We start from the raw sequence: 12,216 nt of genomic DNA on the forward strand, positions 1-12,216 counted from the left end.
TCTCAGGTTTCTGTTATGTACTCCTCCTCCTCCTCCGCTTCCCCCCTCCTGTCTTGCCCCTGGGGCAGGGTGGCCTTGGAGTGAACTAGTCCTAACCTTCCATTCTGACATGGAGATGTTTATGAAGCAAGACTCATATGCTACATTTTCCTATAATGCACAGACTAACCTTATTCCTCTTCATGTCCTTGTCCCTCATTGCTGTTTTTATCATTAACCTTTCCCTTCCATTGTCCCTCTACACTACCCATCCATCTTTCCATCCCTCTGCAGCCTGTAACTGCGACGCTGTGGGCTCAGTTCGGGACGATTGCGAGCAGATGTCAGGCCTGTGTTCATGCAAAACGGGTGTGAAAGGCATGAAGTGCAACATGTGTCCAGATGGGAGCAAGATGGGCATGAGTGGCTGCGACAAAGGTAAGCAAGGAAGAATATCAAGAAAAAGAATGGACACAAACGCTCTCATTTTGTTCCCATTCGTCTCACGTTGCGTCTCTCTGTCATTCTCAAGTGCTTGTCTGTCAGTTGTCTGATCCAGGGATCATCCTTGCAGCAGTCTATTCTCTCTCTGTCTGCTATTCACATCAATCTGTTTTATTGGCATAGCAGCGGCAGGAAGTGACTGCAGGCCAGTTATAGGAGTTGTTAATCGATACATGTTAAGAGAATATGGGAGTGTAGGAATGGCACGTACATAACGTATGGTGTTCCATTCCTTCTTTATCATGCTACAAATTCCATGGTTCTATATGCACACGCGTCTCTGTAAGGACTATTGATAAGATTAATAGTAAAAACAAACCCAGTGGTTCCACATGCTGAATAGCCAGATGAAGGAAAGGTTAGCGCCTGCTGTGGCAGCCTGCCGTTTTTTGATTAAGATGCACCATCAGATAACGACTGGAAGTCAAACACTTAATGAAGCCGATAGTTCCAGCACCGTGGCGGGATGCTTCGCCACACACACCCTGCGGGATGAAAAGAAAAGGTGCTGAGAGGTGGGAGCACATGAAAGCTGGAGTGAAGGGTAGGGGGTACTCTAAGTCTCTGTGATGTTGCAACAATGCAAAGACCCCACACTCAGAGCCTGGTGGGGTGACGGCAGGCTCCCTGACTGGGGTCTCTGCGGCAGCTTTAAGGCTTCAAACACTCCTTTGGATAGCTTGGGAGGGTGGCGTGGGGAAAATACAGAGTGTACTTTAAATGACTCAAAGGGTTTTGTGTCTTCTGCATTGATGTAGTTTAGGCAAAATCTTATGTCAGCTAAATGGCAGAGCTCATACCTCCACCAAGGCCCATCAGTCCTCAAAGTCTCCTTTTTTCCAATGTAAATCCAAACTGTTCTATCATTACCTTATAATCATCTATGTAAGGTAATGTAAAGTCCTTGTACACTACAGTAGGGAATAAGACCTAAGATGTATTGACACCAAAAATCTGACCTGTGTCTGGATCTGGATCTGATCTGTTTGGTCAGATCAATGTATTTCCAGAAAAAGGCAGAAGTGGTGATGTTGATGGTCTGTCTTGCCAAGTACCACGTTTGCAATATTATAGATCATAGACATAAGCTTAAGTACAATCCTAACCAATGATTTTTCTCCCCCCACAGGTCCTGAGGCTCCAGCATCATGTGATGAGTTAGAGTGTAAATTTGGAGCTTCTTGCATTGAGGTTAATGACCAAGCCCACTGCGAGTGTCCTCCCCCAGACTGTGATGAGAAAAACAAGACCAAGGTGGGTCTCTCTACTGATTCCACTTAGGACATAACCAGTTTACTCCCTCCATAAGTTTCAAACAGCAAACAGACTCAGGATGACAATTTATTTGGCCTGTAGAGCGTTAACACGTGTTCATATCAACGCTCTCTCCATCTCTGTCACCGTGGCGCAGGTGTGTGGCTCAGATGGGGTGACCTACGCCGACCAGTGCCAGATGAGGACCATAGCCTGTAGGCAGGACAAGGACATCACAGTGCAACACTTTGGCCATTGCACAGGTGAGCCCCGTCTAAGCCTCTAGGCCTCCTGAAACGCGTGGTTGGCCGACTGTTGTCAGGCCCCTATCAGAACAAAATGACTAATGCAGTGGACTTCAAATTCTCCCAATTCTGCTGCTGCTCCTTCTGTCTATCTCTCCCTTTTCTCCCAGCAGGTGTTGTCTTAGCATCTTCAAAGTTTAGCTTAATTTAACGCACTACCTGTATCTGACAACTGTGTTTTCTGGTTATATGGTAAATTCCAATTTTACCTGCAACATAACATGAATATTAGATTTTGTCTTTCTGATCCTCCTTCTTTCCTTCTTTTGTTTACTTGTGAAACTAAGCTCTACTCTTGTTCACTGAGGCCTTTGAGACGGACATCTTTGGTGTCTATTTTCTTTCTTTCATTATTGAAATAGTAATCTTATTGCATATTAACTGCATCTCTTTTCATTGTAAGTGCAGTTCTACATGTTTTGTCCACTGGCATATACTTAGGTGATTTCACTGAGCTCCTAGCGGGGCTTAAGGCACAGTATGATTCATTTAGATTTTCATTTGCAACTCAGCTGTTGCAAAATGCATCAGTCCCTCTGATGCTTCAAACTGCCAAGAACACACCGCTGTTTCACTACCACAGTGGGACATAACAAGAGCTGTGAACAGAGCAAAAGGTCCAGGTCCTGCCCTTACAGTCCAGAAGGTGATGGGTGCCGTTTGGATTGGTGTAATAGGCGCTGGGATGAACGCCAAGGCCACGGCTTTCATGTACAGTAAAGTTGTCGCACCGACTGCCAGCTTGCGTCACAACAGGGTTACAGAGATGCTGCCGTCAAACACAGTGGGGAGGAGGATTGCCAGCTGTGTGCATCTGGCTGTGAGCCACTGCCAGGTGCTTCTGGGTGGAAAAATGTTCATTCACCTCCGTGCTCAGTGGGCACAAGATAGGTGACCAAATAAAGTAGAAAAGCTCACCCTGGTTGAGCACATTTTGTCAAAGCCAATGTAGGTCATCTCTATAGGAGCTCTGCAATCTGTTTTGGCTTGAATTTGCATGGTACATACACATAAAACACAAATATGCTTAGCAAGAGATTGACATAAGCCCCTGAACATCTGGTAATTACAAATGCATTGCTGTGGGTTCACAGTAAAATGAGCCAAAACGCAGTCCAGTCCTCACATTCTTCTGTTGCCTGGCAATAGAGATGTGTTCTGTGTGTAATCCCTTACCTAGTGTCGATGCACACAGAAGGCACGAGGAAGCTGCCTCACAGTGGCTTCTTCCTCTATCAAAGCCTCGGGGGAGAAGCAGTTGGTGCCCACCGACAGCCACACAGGATCTTTTAATTTCTTTTTCCCGGATGTGACAACACCGCGGGTAGCTTCTCCGTCGATGCTGTCAATGTGGGGGTGAGATCCCGAGCTCATTTCACGTGTGGCTGGGTGCGAATTAGCATTTGCTCTGCCTCCGCCCCTCACCACACCACAAAGCTCCCCACCCTGCCTCCCGCTGTTTACATGCACAGATTCCAGACTGTGCATGCTAATGCTTAGTGAACTCCTATGTGCTTTTACAAGAATGCAATGCCAAGCTCCTGTAGAAATGAATGAATATTGATCTCCAGCATCAGACTCCAGTGAAGGCATCTACTCTTAATCTGTTGCAACTTCTTACAATGCCACTGAGGATAACTACTGTTGCACACACCACCACTAATGGGCAGGCCAAGAAAAAATCACCCTCACCCCGCGCAACTAACTCTCTCAGGAGCCTGTGAGGGAAAGCTTGAATGTATCTCTGATGTTACCCCACATTATGAAATGTCATGGCTTTAGGACAGAGCAGCCACAGAGGCAGTAAGTTTGCTGCCTAATTTGCTGTTTATCCGCTAAAAGTGGAAAAATAAGGGAGAAAAAGCTGGACTGACTGTACACATCACTAGAGGGAGGTCATTTTGGATGAAGGAGCAACTTCTGGTGCCTGGGGGAAATGGCCTCAAATTTGCCAGTGACCTGCCTCTCCCATATGGTGTCATCACCTGTAGGTTTGCTGCAAATTGGCAGAGGACGACCGCATATGGCACCGGCAGCCCTCCGCCTGCGTGTTAGTCAGGGTTGTCTTGCCTTTCGCCATCTCTCCTCCATGTCCTCCCATTTTCTCCCATTATTTAATCTCTTGTGCGATTCCAGCTCTTTCTCCAACTGACAGCATTCTTAACCAGTTTTTCTTTCTGCTTTTTGACTCTCCTGTATTCTTCTTTCTCTCTTTGTGGTTCCCTTGTCTTTTTCCTTGCCTCCGGTTCTTTCAATCTCTTTTATGGGATGCCTCCTCTTCCTCCTCACTGAGCATGCCTAACAACACAAAAAATCTTAATAACTACCTTTCAACAATAACTACACAACTGAGAGAAGCCCAGATGACAATGATTTTTCTCTCTCCAGCCGGTGATATTACTGTCCATTGCTCTGTTGAAGCTGTAACAAGTGAAAACGCACACGGTGTGTTCACCCTGATTAAGGAACGTATCAGCTGAACCAACTGTGCTGCCAGTTCTTCTTTCCTCTTTCAGATTTGTTCCTTTCTTCCTTATCCGTTGTCACACAGCTCACACAAAACCCAATCACGCATTAGGCACATCCAAGGGTGCAATCTGCATGAACTTGGCACCTGACTGACAGGTGTAGCCAAGAGGAAAGGCAGTGCAAGCTACCGTTCTTGACGATAGCATCGCAGCTCTATGTGCTCCACTCTAAATCTTTCAATACATAAATATCTGTCAAGCTTTAAGCTGACATGTGATATTACTCCCAGGCTTTCTACCGTCCCTGTAGGGATCAAATGTCACACTCCAGTGAATAATTTCCGATCAAAGATGCGATTATTACAGCATGGTCAAATCCTGCACATAATGTTGAGCTAATGTTAATAAGGTGCACATCTATGCTATAGGATTCTCTCCTTTTCCAATTCTCTTCATTTCAGAAACACATTAAAACATATTTATATGTGTGGCGTGTAAAGCTGTGGTTTTGTTATGCCTGCTTGCTTTGGCACAATTCTGAAGTGCTCAATTAGGAGCAAACTCACAGTTGTGCCCCTTCTATCGCCGACCGTTTGCATCAGAGCTTTTCTCATTGGTAATGATGTTCTCTACTACTACTACCCTTTCCCTCCCTCTCTCATTTAGAGGGACTTTCTTTTATTGTATAGTGTGTGTGTGTGTGTGTGTGTGTGTGTGTGTGTGTGTGTGTGTGTGTGTGTGTGTGTGTGTGTGTGTGCGCGTGTCTGTTGACGGCAGAGTGTTGTGGTGGCGTTGGACGGATGCTCACACTCTCTGCAAGCAGCAGCCTTCTGTCTTTGAAGCCTGAGTTAAAGCTGCTTTTTTGCCCTGTTTCTATCAATCATTCATCACCAGAGGCACTGGCTGTTGGTGATTAAAGCTTTGCTACAGGAGGGCAGCATTTGAATCTGGATATATAATTCATAGGCACTGGCACAGCATGTATGCACACACAAACATGCATATTGCTCACACAAACACATAACCAGTATGGATGCATACACACAGTCTGCATTGACACCACAGCACAACCAGGGTAGTTTAACCCTGTCTGGGCAACATAACTCATTTGCAGGCAGGAACACACTCTGAATGCTGTAAGTCATCTGTTGGCATATTGCATATTCACTGCGCATATGGATAGCAGCACTTTCATTACTTATGGTTTGTCAAATAAAATCCCTGACATCCCATCCATTTCAGGGTTTTTAATCAAAGGCCGCTTTAAGAATCGTGTGTGTGTGTGCATGTGTGTGTGTGTGTTTACGGGCCACTTTTATAATGACATCGGGGGAGCAGTTTAGAAGATTAAAACCCCATAACCACTGAGTAAATCCAGTGTTACAGTTGTTACTTTACAGTCAACATTAGTTTCTAATAATCATGAAATGGCTTTTTTATGCTTTATTGGCTGATGATATTTCTTCTTGTGGGACGGCTGCCATGTTATTGTACTGTAAGGAAGGTGAAGCAAATCAAACATTTCCATCTTTGCTTACTCATTCATCCATCCCTTGCTTCCTCCCCTTCCCTCCACCAGAAACCATCTCCGAGCCGGCTGACCGTCCCACCCCCAACCCCTCCGCCACCACCCCCAGCCCAGCCGCCGCCACCATCACCACCACCACCCCCTTCTCCAATAACATGGTGTGGGCCCTCCCGCCTCCCAGGACTGCCGACTCAGAGCCCCCGGCCATCGAGCTGGCCACGGCTACCCCACCCACCTCCACCCCCACCCGCCACCGCCTCCACACCACCCACGCCCAGCCTCAGTTCACCACCCCTGCCTCCGCCACTTCCGCCTCCCCCCACAGCTCCGCCGCGTCCACCTTTGAGGAGTCAGGCAGCGGGGAGCCCAGCGGAGATGACCAGCCTGAGGACGAGGAGGAGCAGGAAGAGGAGGCAGGTAGCGGTGTCCCGACTGAGGCCAGTGGTGGAGAGGAACCCATTGGTAAATCGCTGCTCTTTCACTTCATTACCCATAATACTTAGAGGGATGTGTGGGTGGGTTGTTGTTTGGTTTGAAGTTATCTTTTGGGTATTATCCCAAGTTTTAATGTCTGAATAGGTGGCATTGCTGTATCATAACACATTCGGTCATCATCTGTTTCTCCGTAGGTGCTATAGCATCTTTATCTGTGCCTTATCTAAGGGACAAATCTCAAACTCAGATATGAAAAAGACAGAGAAGCGCTGTTGCATAAGATGAACATATATCTCCATTTTGAACAGAAATCAATCTGTTTGCATAGTCCACTGTTGCTGCATCACCCATGTGCCTCTCTCCCATTCCATCAGCGCGCTCACACCCAACAAACCCAGGCTCTGGAAAAAAAAAAACACTTTCAGCAGGCAAGAGAGAAAAACTGTTGGCCTGTATCTGAGGATCCGTACAGCTGAACTTGACAGGCTTGGTGTGACTGGGGGGGTTGAGGCGTGAGTGTGAGGAAGCTGAATACATACCTTGTCACATGACCAGTCTAGTATCTTTCTGGACTCAAGACATCGCTATTGTTTGGAGCCTCCACTACGATAGCAAGAGAGGCCTGAGACTTTAGAGTCAGACCTCATCAATTTCTTTTGTTTGGCTGACATCTTGCAGTAACAGAATAGGATAGATGGGGCAGAATGGCCCCCATGCACCCTTCCTCAGCTCATCTTCCTCCTCCGCCTCCCCTGTCGGTCCTTCTCCCTGAGTCTAAGATTTATTCTCTTGTCAGACGTTGACCAGAGTGCTCGTTGTTGCGAGAAGTATGTAGCCTGTCTGCCAAGGAGATCCAGTGTCTTGTCGCTCTGTGCGTGTGTATGAATGTGTACCCAAGCATGTTTGGATTTTTTTCCCATTGTGTGTGTGTGTGTGCTGAAATCCTCGGGTGCATATCCAAATGGGAGCGTGGGCAGATCTGGGAGTTGTGCAATGTAGATTTTAGCATCCAACCCTGCTCTAATCCATGTTTGTCCGTGACTGTATGTGGGTGTGTGCGCATTTGTGTGTGTGTGTGTGTGTGTGCCAGCAGCACTGTATCTGTGTGTGTTCTGGTTTTATCTTCATTTTCTCTGTGTGTCTGTGTGTTGCCTTTATCTACTTTTCTTCATGTCGCTGTGAATTTGTCCAATTCCAAATGCTCATATAAGTGTGAGTATAGAAACGTGAGCAGATCACGAGCTTGTGTGTGTGCGTGTGTGTGCGTGTGTGTGTGTGTGTGTGCGCGTGCGTGCGTGCGTGCGTGTGCGCGTGTGCGTGTGTGTGTTTTGAAATCTGCCCTTGTCTGTGTTGCTGTGTATTTCTTTGACAGCCTTTCATGGCTCCCAGTGGAGCTATCCAGTGTCCCTGTGCTGTAGTGTATTGCCCTTATTCCCCACCAACGCTCCCCTCTTCAGCCCGGCATCTGTAAATCTGCACGCCACGGACCAACAGATGCCCTATAAACCCCAGTCTCCCCTCCCCAAAACCCCACACCCCCCTCTCCTCCTCCCTCTCCTTGCCGTCTGTGACCGTGAGTCCTTGAGCGGAACGTTCCTCGCCTCTGACGTCTTTACGACTTGTTTAGCCGCTAGCTGTTTGCCTGCGCGATTATTTCTAATCTTTGCGCGCCCGTAAACGCCGGCCCCCTCCGCCAACACTATCATTAGGAGGGAACGGACCCGCGCTGCTGTTGCACAACCTCATCCTTCACCACTTGTATGGCCGGAGAAAGACCCGCCACTTTTATGTCTTGAGAAATGAACCCAGATTGCGAGATATACAGTGAGCGCAAAGCAAAGAAGACTGTATTTTTTTTCCTCTCGTGGGAAGCCGTGAAAATAACTGTGTGGCCAATCAGCAGTGAGCAGTTATCACATTCCCTCATCACAAAACGTGCTCTGTGTGTGACATGAATGGCAACAGGGTCCATTATGTGTTCCTCGTCTGACAGAATGAGTTCCAGGTGTACAATGAAAGTCCCATGAAAATGCACACAACATAAAATCACTCTTGACAGATGTCTCCATCGGCATCTAAACGGCGGTCAGCAGACTGTGGAAGTGTGTGTGTGAAACAAGAGCCCGTCGAGAGAAAATGAGGGCGGTTGCACTGTTTGACCTTAGAAACACAATCTGCCTTCAGAATGTTAAAAATATGAGTCTGTAAAAAGAAAAAAAAAAAGGAGTTTCTCTGGGTCTCTGAGATAAGGTGGGTTGAATTTATGAATTATCCGAAGCTTCATGAATTATTATGAGGCTCTCTATATCGCCCACAGGTCCCACGGTGGCGAGCACCACTGTGCCCACAGCCGAAGACAGGTCGTCCTGTGACAACACGCCTTTCGGCTGCTGCCCCGACGGCAAGACGGCGTCCAGCACTCCAGAGGGAACCAACTGCCCCTGTAAGTCACTAACACCACAAATTAAAATACTCCTACTCTCTATTTACCTGCTTTAATGTTATTATACTGTTATCCTTCATCTGTCGTATGCAGTGGTGGAAGAAGTAATAACGTATTTACTTAAGTAAACAGACCAAACATTGGAAAACTATTAAATAAAAAGTCTTATTTGCAGTAAAACATTCTAACATAGTGAGAATTATTAAGAATGGTTTCCTCTCATGCTTTTAAATCTAAATTGCAGATAAAAGGTTTTTCGTCTAATATATCAGAGGGGCATCTTATCGTATTTTGGAATTAAATAGTAGAAGAATACGAAAAGTCCCCAAAGAAGATTTTCTTGCTTTCCGGGGAATTTTTTTTTTAGTCTTCTGACTTGTTTTCCTTCTTATTTTCTTCTCTAAAACTCATCATTAAAAATACATTGTCACTAAGATGAAAAACAAAGCTGAGTTAAAAGGTTTTTACCCGACAGCAACACACTAATGAGCTCAGTGAGATCAGTTTAGAGAGATTGTCTCGCCCTACAACAATCAACATTTTTGGTAGTTTTGGAATCACCTTCTGTATTCCTATCACTACTTTTTCTTTTCTACCTTCTGTGCTTTCTTCTGGGCTCTCACCTCAGCTGTTATTCCTCCTCGCTCTGTATGTTGTTTTCTTATAAAATGTTGGTTATCTCCCTCCCGCATCATATCTCAGCCCTTTACACGACCCCGACCCAGTCTGTCTCCAGTTTTGCATCGATTCATTTCTGTCAGGGGTTGGGAGCCGATTGAGGGACCGCCAGAGCCAGACGAGCTCTGTTTGACCAATCAGAAAGCTGATTGATGACGATAAAGGGCTCGGTTTTCATAGGACCCGAGCCTTTCTTTACCATCTAGGTTTTTTCATTCCAAGCTGATGTAATGTCAGCTCACTCTAGTATTTTATTTGAAGTAAAATATCTGCTCTTGATGCTTTTGTACTTCATGCACAAGTGAGTGACGCTGCTGGCTGATCTCTGAGGTATCGCCACAGGGATACAGTGTCCTGGTTGCATGGGCTGTCCTTTGGGAGGATAAAAGCGGATATTTAATTGGGAAGTATCAGCCCCAGAAATGCCAGAAGTGTGTGGCCACTGTGCAGTCACTTTCTGCCCATTTTATGCCCCACTCAATCTTCTCTCTGGCTTCATTTACACTATTTATATTTGTTATGTCACGATACCTGGCACTCAAAATGTAATATTTGTGGAGTCTGACTAACTATTAACTGATTAACTGTTATTAAGGGTGAAATTGTCTGTGGCTCCTCAGGTCATGTGTCTTGGGCCACAAATGAGTGCACAGCCGGGCCGGAGCAGCCCACTTTGGCAGAGGCGGGGGTTCCAAAATGGAAAAAAAAAGACCATTTTAGCTCTTTTTAATTAACTTTTTATGAGCCAGTATTTATCTCCCATATTTGGGGGAAAGTCAATGAATATAAATTGAAAAGGAATAATATTAACACTAATGAATGACAAGATAGAATAATGAAAAATTATTTAAAAAATGAAATAGTCTGTTCACAGTGCAGAGGTTTTTCAACACGGTTTCTCCAACTCTCACACATTAAAAGATAAACAATAAATGAGTGTTGTACATCTCTACAATCATGTTAATTCAGTGTACAGGGGTTAACATCAAGCATTTGCTCCAAGTTGAGTCTGTAATAACACACTCTGAGGAGTATGAAGAGGTTTAATCCAGGTTGAACAAACCTATTTCAACTAAATGTTTAGATCCAGTCAACATGGATCATGAACAAGTAAGAGCAAGCTGCACACTTCACAAGTAGGGAGAGAAAGAAGAGTTTTTAATGACTGAAGGAGATACAGGTGAGTTCATGATGTGGCAGGAAAGACAGTATTTCTAGTGGTATGCTTCAAAGCAAGTGTTTGGGAGCGTCAATGATTTAACACAAAATCAGGGGTGATTATGATCACACACACACACAGAAAAGCAGCTGTAGCCCACACCAACATGCGGCTGCTCCAGGGGGATAAGAGGCCCCCTTCCCAAATCCCAAAAGGCGCCGAGCCCAGGTTTTCTTTCAACACGATTGATTGCGTTCCTTCCCTGACATATCGCTCTCCTCATTGACAGTTCCACGCTAGTTAAGCGCAAAGGCTCATGGGAGTATGGGTAATTGAGTTAAATTTGCTGTTTTAGTGAGGTTGGTGTTCACGATAATTGATAGAGTTGTGTTATGTGATTGTCAGTGTTGTGTTAAGAAGTGATGTTGACTTACCACACGGAATTAACATGATAGTAGACAATACTAATTTATTGTTTATTATTTTATGAGTGAGAACAAACCATGTTCACAAACCTCTGCACTGTAACTGTTACATTACAACATTTATTATTCATTGTCCTCCCTCATTATAAGGGAGGTACATACTTGTCTTAAAAAATGGATGATAAAAAGTTCTTCAAAAGAGCAAAAACTAGAGCCAAATCCATATTGTATCAGTATAGAGAGCAATGTTTTATTCTTCCCTCATTTTGCAGATACAAATATGTGAAAGTTTATCGACTTACAATTTCCAGCAGAACAATTTCCAGAAAAGACGATTTCCCTCGAAACAAATAAAGTTCTATCTTATCTTATCTTATCTTGGAATGGAAGGATTTATTATGAAGTATTGAGAATAATACTGAGTGACGTCCCGACTGTGGTGGGAAGTTTTAGTGAGAAAGAATGAAGAGAGGGAAGGGAAACTAAGAGCCTGGGTGCAGCACAGCCTCTGTGTGTGCAGCAGACTGTCCACCTGCCATATGTTATATTTAAACAAGATAATTGAATTCATCTGACATCAAAGATAATGACCTGTGAGTGCAGAGTTAATGGCACACTGAGCTCCAGCTACTGTAAACTCCTCCATATGCCAGTGGACGTCTGACAAATCTATTACATTTTACAGTTCAATAGGATCTGATAGTCAAATCTGTCTCTCTCTCGCTCTCTCTTTCTCGCTTTGTCCCCTGACATTCTTTCTTTCACCTCCGTCACGGCTTTGGGCTAGAAAAATCACCCTCTGTGATGTTTGTCTTCGTCACAGATTAAAAGTCTGATCTCTGTGGCTTTCCTTCTCTTTGTTTCTCCCCCCCGTTCGTCTTATCTGCCAAACCTCACCCATTTGCTTCTGTTTTATGGCCCCAGTCAGATGTGAATCGATGCCTGTGAAAGTACTGTAAAGACAAGGGGACCGAGGAAAGGGGGGGGGGGTCGTCTGTGCGGTTTCGTTGTTCTTTTCATGCAATTTTAACCAGGCTG

The 12,216-nt window shown here is 45.2% G+C and overlaps 1 protein-coding gene across 2 annotated transcripts in view; it reads left to right on the forward strand.

The window, feature by feature from the left end:
- agrn (agrin) overlaps window positions 1-12,216 on the forward strand; it is a 224,083-nt gene that overhangs the window by 180,845 nt on the left and 31,022 nt on the right. For both annotated transcript variants that reach the window (XM_076167235.1, XM_076167236.1), the window contains 5 exons: window positions 274-417; window positions 1,613-1,737; window positions 1,895-2,000; window positions 6,090-6,500; window positions 8,791-8,916. In XM_076167235.1, coding sequence (XP_076023350.1) covers window positions 274-417; window positions 1,613-1,737; window positions 1,895-2,000; window positions 6,090-6,500; window positions 8,791-8,916 — 912 coding nt within the window. The remainder of the gene's footprint in view (window positions 1-273; window positions 418-1,612; window positions 1,738-1,894; window positions 2,001-6,089; window positions 6,501-8,790; window positions 8,917-12,216) is intronic.

Source organism: Genypterus blacodes, unplaced genomic scaffold (assembly GCF_046128005.1).
Source record: "Genypterus blacodes isolate CSIRO-AG114 ecotype Tasmania unplaced genomic scaffold, CSIRO-AGI_Gbla_v1 ptg000156l_1, whole genome shotgun sequence".
NCBI lineage: Eukaryota > Metazoa > Chordata > Actinopteri > Ophidiiformes > Ophidiidae > Genypterus > Genypterus blacodes.